At 47.4% G+C, this 5525-nt stretch overlaps 1 protein-coding gene across 1 annotated transcript in view; it reads left to right on the top strand.

Annotated features, from left to right (window-relative positions):
* Nucleotides 1-205: 205 nt before the first annotated feature.
* EFHB (EF-hand domain family member B) overlaps nt 206-5525 on the top strand; it is a 29409-nt gene continuing 24089 nt past the window's right edge. The window contains exons 1-3 of the mRNA XM_019535878.1: nt 206-308; nt 579-641; nt 3401-3544. Coding sequence (XP_019391423.1) covers nt 237-308; nt 579-641; nt 3401-3544 — 279 coding nt within the window. The 5' untranslated portion in view covers nt 206-236. The remainder of the gene's footprint in view (nt 309-578; nt 642-3400; nt 3545-5525) is intronic.

Raw genomic sequence — 5525 nt, 5'->3', positions numbered from 1 at the left:
GCGCGCTCGGGGGAACTGGCCCTGAAGCCTGCGTTGCCTGCGGCCGCCGGCAAAAGCTCTGCCGCGGATCCAGCCTCTTGGCTGCTCTTTAACCCGGACGAAGGCGCGGGACGGGGCTGTGATGCGCGGCACCCACGGACACTGATCCGGCCGCGCGTGGTGGGCGGCCCCGCGCCCGCGGCACCGCCCCGCGCTGGTTGCCTGGCGACCGCATCCACAGCGCGCGGCCCGCCGCCATGGTGGGGGCGCCTGCCGGGCGGCCCGTCTACCAGGGCCGCTTCCGCGACACCTTCCCCGAGCTGCCCGCGGTGGGTGAGCCCCGCCGCGTCCCCGTCCCCGTCCCCTTGCAGAGCTCAGCTCCCAGTTCCGGGGGCCCCAGAGTCCCGAGAGGGCCCCCAGGGGGTGCTCGGGGGCAGGTTTCAGGGCTGGGCTGTGGAGCTAGGCATTTCTATTCCGATTCAGGCTCTGCTCCGCCCCCCCGTCCCCCGTATTAACTTGTTGCCAGGGTGAATTTCTCCCCCAGTGTGACCCCCCCCCCGCCTTGCTGCGCCCTCTCCATCACTGTTTCTGTTGTGCAGGCAGGGAAGTTGAAGCCCATTGGAGACACGGCAGGGAGCTGTCTCACTGAGGTTCTACCCAGGGTGAGTGCCTTGGCCCTGCATGGGCAGACATCAGCATTATGGGTAGGGGGTGCACACAAGTGCAGGTGCACCCCCTGAGATTGGCGGTGCACTCCCTACGAAAACCATTACCGATTGCTGATGCTGTCGGTGGTGGCCGCTGATTGCCAGCCCACCCCCTTTGCCGCCAACACCACCAACAGCGTCTGCAGGCAGTCCCCAGTTGCCACTGGCTGCCACCACTGCTGCTGGCGGTGTCTGCGGGTGTCACTGACTGCTGGTCAGTGTTCACCACCCCCTCTCCCCCACCACTGCCACTGCCACTGCCACCGCCACCGCCACCGGCACCTGCAAGAACTCCCTGCTCCCTGCTGCCATGCTGCTGCCGCCAATACCACCACTGCCACCTGCAGGCGGTCCCAGCCTCCGGGGGCATGCAGCGTTCGTGCTTATCAGCTCCCTTAGCAGAGGCTGTGATGACGAATAAGCAGAAGAGTACAAAAAGAATACAGAGGGGAAAAGATTATCTAGGCTGGACCCAATGATCTGTACAGTCCCTTCCAGCCCCTCACATCTCCATGATGAAGTGCAACATCGAGAAATGTAAAGTGCTTCACCTTGGGATGAGTGATCCCCAACACACCTACAGGCTTGGTGGCACCAAAATGAGTAGCACCATGACTGAAAGGGACCTGGGGGTAATAATAGACCACAGTATGAATTTGAGCCAGCAGTGCAAGGCTGTAGCCAGTAAGGCAAATAATACTGTGGCATGCATCAATCGATGCATCTCCAGCAAAACCAAGGAGGTGATTCTTCCACTTTCTCAGCAATAGTGAGACCACAGCTGGAGTACTGCATCGAGTTTTGGGCACTACACTTTAACAAGGACTTTGACAAGTTTGAGAGAGTCCAAAGAAGAGCCATCCGTATGATCAGAGCCTTAAAAGGCAAGCCATATGAAGAAAGACTGAGGGATCTGGGACTCTTGAGCCTGAGGAAAAGAAGGCTGAGAGGGGACTTGGTAGCAGCTTACCACTACACTAGGGGAATACATCAAGGGCTCAGTAAGCTACTGTTCACCAGGGCACCCAAGGGGAAAACCAGGAGTAATGGCCACAAACTCCTGGAAGATCGATTCAGGCTCAATATTAGGAAAACTTCACAGTCAGGGTGTCCAGACTGGAATAAATTCCCTCCAGAGGTGGTGCAATCACCTACCCTGGAAATCTTCAAGAGGAGACTAGGCAGTCACCTTGCTGGGGTCACCTGACCCTTGGTTATCTTTCCTGCTTGGTGCAGGGGGCTGGATCCAATGATCTTCCAAGGTCCCTTACAATCTATGAAAAACTATGAAACTATGAAAATAATAATAATAAAAAAGCTTCTCTCTCTAGTTCAGCTGGTATGATATGCACTGTTTTCATTCTCTTCTCATGCTTGTTAGAAAAGTTTTCCGCTGTCATGGTGTTCATAACACTGTGAGCACCGGGGAACATAAGGGTCTTGCTGCTCCTGGTTTTTTTTTTAACAGGGGGTTATGCATTCTCCCCTGAGAGCAGGTCTTATCAAGCTGACAATCAATTGCCAGCAACTGTAGTAACTTGCCAACATCGGTCAAACTGAATGGCTACTGGCAATAACAGGAAACTTTTACAAAACTGATTTTGAACGTACATAAGACATTACTTAAACCAGACGTCACTCCAGATTTATGCCCATCTCTCCTGTTTTCAGATGGGAAGAACTAAAATGATTTTCCATGTAGTTCAGTGGACTTTGTCTCATTTGTTTATAAACAACTGCTGATGCTCTCATGAAATACTTTGCACATTTCTATTTCATTTCTGTTTATTCTATGAAATCCACTGTGTGTAGGCATCCTTCCCGACTATGGTATAATATAGATTCAGCTTGCACGGACAAGACCAAATGTGCTTGCTATATGGGTGTTATGAAATTGTGCTCTTGTACATAAAGGGTGCATCTACATGTGCATTACTGTGTGTTAATTAATCATGACTAAATTTGATACCTGCATTTTCAGGTATCAACTTTAGTCATGGTTATCCATGTTTACTGTGCAATAAGGGTGTGCACATATAGACACGCACCCATAGCACACATTAAACTAGGCTAATGTGCATTAACACATCTTGTGTAGACCTGCCCAAAGAAATATTATTAACTCTTATGAAGGTCATTCTTCAGAGAACTGTGCTTTCCTAGGACCTTGGTCCTTCTTTTGAAAGCAAACAATGGTGGGTAGGTACAGCCAGGTACACAATACCATGACACAAAATAGCTGACCTAAGCACAGCTGATAAGAAGCATAACTCCTATGGAATGAAGTAGAAAAAAGCAAATTACTCATAGTTTATTCCCCCACTTCTTTTGAAATGCTTATTTTTAAGTTGTTCAGTTTAGTATCTATCATTAGTATATGGGTCAGTATAAATTAGGCAAAACCCTATTGAGTCTAACAGGTGTCTTTATTCAGAATAAATGTAAATAATATTACCAGCTGTAATGGAGCCGAGATTGTAGCAATATCTTACTGTGACTACTAGCATTTTTATTGCTGGTTTGATAATTGTGATCCGGTGTTTGAAAACATCAGCGGCTGCAGGAACAAGAGTTTGCAGAACATTATATCTTTCTATTTAGTTTCCATGTTTGAAGTTTGTAAAGTTTTGTAGACTTTCATTGAAAGGGTTATAGTATGTCTCCTTTTCTTGCATGCACATTTTGTATAAAATTGTATTTCCATTTTCTTCCAGCCTATTACTCCACCTGTTGTAAGAAAGTTTCGAAATACATCAAGCCCTGCTCCTGGTGCTGAAAGAATATTTTATGGCAGAGCAAAAGATCCTGATATTGCAGCCCATTTGACTCATGGCATTAGCTCCCATTCTTCACTGAATGTAAGAATATGATTTTTTGTATGCTTAAAAATATATTTGCTTTTCCTTAACTGCAGTTTGCTTTTGCTGGTCATAGTACATATGAAGTGTATGAGAGGATGCATCAGGACCAGGCCCCTGGTGGCCATGTGGCTCCTTGAGGTATCCTCCCTTCCCTCCATAGTGTCAAAAGCATTCTGATCTATTGTGGTCTTTCTAAGTTCTTTGCAACCGAAGAATTGTTCTGCTTTTTCTATAGTCAGATAGCTAAGAGCTGGCATTTTCTGAGGGGTGCTTCGAGCCTAATGAGGGGTACCTTGATTCTGAAAAGGTTGATAACCACTGATTTAAGGTCAAGGGTGGCTAACTGCTTTACATCAAAATATTTCAGGTGACTCTGAGTTCTGAGGGATATTAACATTGTGAAATAAATAAAAAGCTTTAAAAGCCACAAATCTTTAGCGAATGAAATATTATTTTACCAACTGCATTACTCATTTTATTTCAAAATTTAAATATTGATTAACATTTAATTAACTTCTCGCTTTTTCCTTATCAACTTCTATAGTTTTCTTTTTGATTGGTTTTAGAGGTAAAAAAGTAGAGCTATTAATGACCTGATTTACTATCTCAGAAAAGTGCGCATTTAGAGTCATTGTTAACTTTGCTCCCTTTCCCTTCTTTTGCTCTTAAAATGCTTTTACTGCCTAGACAGGATCATTTGATATTCTAGTGCATTCAAGAAATCCAACTAATTAGAGGAAAACAAACCTAGGAGTTTAGGGTATTTTTTTTAAAAAGGGCAAAATTCTGTGCTCACATGGCAGATTTTAACTGATATTCTTCATCCACAATATGATGCCTTCAAAAAGAGCTCAGTACGTAGTAACCTTATATTGTACCTTGGCTTCTGTTCTCCAGATAATGTGGGAACTTGTTTGTTTGATTAAAAAAAAAGCTTTATCACAAGTTCACTGTATTCATTTGAAGCCAAGACAAGGCTTTTTTCTCATTCAGTGGGGAGGATAGGAGGTGGGGGAGGGGAAGAACCCCCTGTCTTGGATTTGAATATGACTTGGGCCAAGCTGCTGCTGCAGGTCTGGCCCCATTTCTGGCCCCAACTCTGACCCTGATCTTGGGAAGATAATGAGATGTTGGAGAAGGGAGCACAGGGGAGATTGAATGGTGCATGGAGTAGCTCAAGGGAGATCATGTGGCGGGAAGAGTGAGGTATGGTGACTTGAGATTAGGGCCAGGGCTGGAGTTGTTGCCCCACTGCTCACTGACTGAGGCTGGGGCTGGAGCCATCATGTGTTCTGTGACTGAGGCCAGAACTAGAGTTGCTGCATAGGGTAAGCAGTGGCTGGGTGGGGAGTAGGGGGACCAGAGGGGAGGAAGGGGGAAAGTGGCTAGAGGACAGACACTGATGGGGATGCAAGTAACAGGGGGGACATGCCCTGGATCAGGCAAATGGTGGGGAGGTCAGCCTCTGGGGTGTGGGGTGTGGCTGGGGAGCAGGTATCAGGGAAGGCAAGTGGCAGGGGATAGGAGACAGGGGAGCAGCATCAATGGATGCAGCTAGCAGGGGGACAAGTGACAGGTAAGTGAGGCAAAGGGAAGGAGGCAGGCTGCCTCTCCCTCACCTCTTCTTTCCCCACTGCTTGCCCCCCACCACTGCTTTCCCTACCAGAGAGGTGGGAGGGTTAAATTTAAGACAAACTTACAATAATAAGATTCTATACATGGACAATTATAACAGATTTATACAGTTCCATGTATAGAATCTAATTATTGGCGGGGAGGCATCTTCAATTTGAAGTTATCTCAAATACGGCTAAATACAGTATTCGATTAATCTAACTCAAAATAATACTTGTGTAGCAGGGCACCAGGGTGCCTGCCACTAGCAGGAGGAATGGGGCTGCTGAAGCGCCCTGGAGCAACACAGATGGGGGTTGCTAGGGCAACCAGGCAGGTCATGTGGCCAGGAGGGGGCAGGGCC

The sequence above is a fragment of the Crocodylus porosus genome, unplaced genomic scaffold, assembly GCF_001723895.1.
Source record: "Crocodylus porosus isolate Cpor-Errol unplaced genomic scaffold, CroPor_comp1, whole genome shotgun sequence".
In the NCBI taxonomy this organism is placed as follows: domain Eukaryota; kingdom Metazoa; phylum Chordata; order Crocodylia; family Crocodylidae; genus Crocodylus; species Crocodylus porosus.
This window is presented reverse-complemented; position numbering and strand designations above follow the sequence as displayed.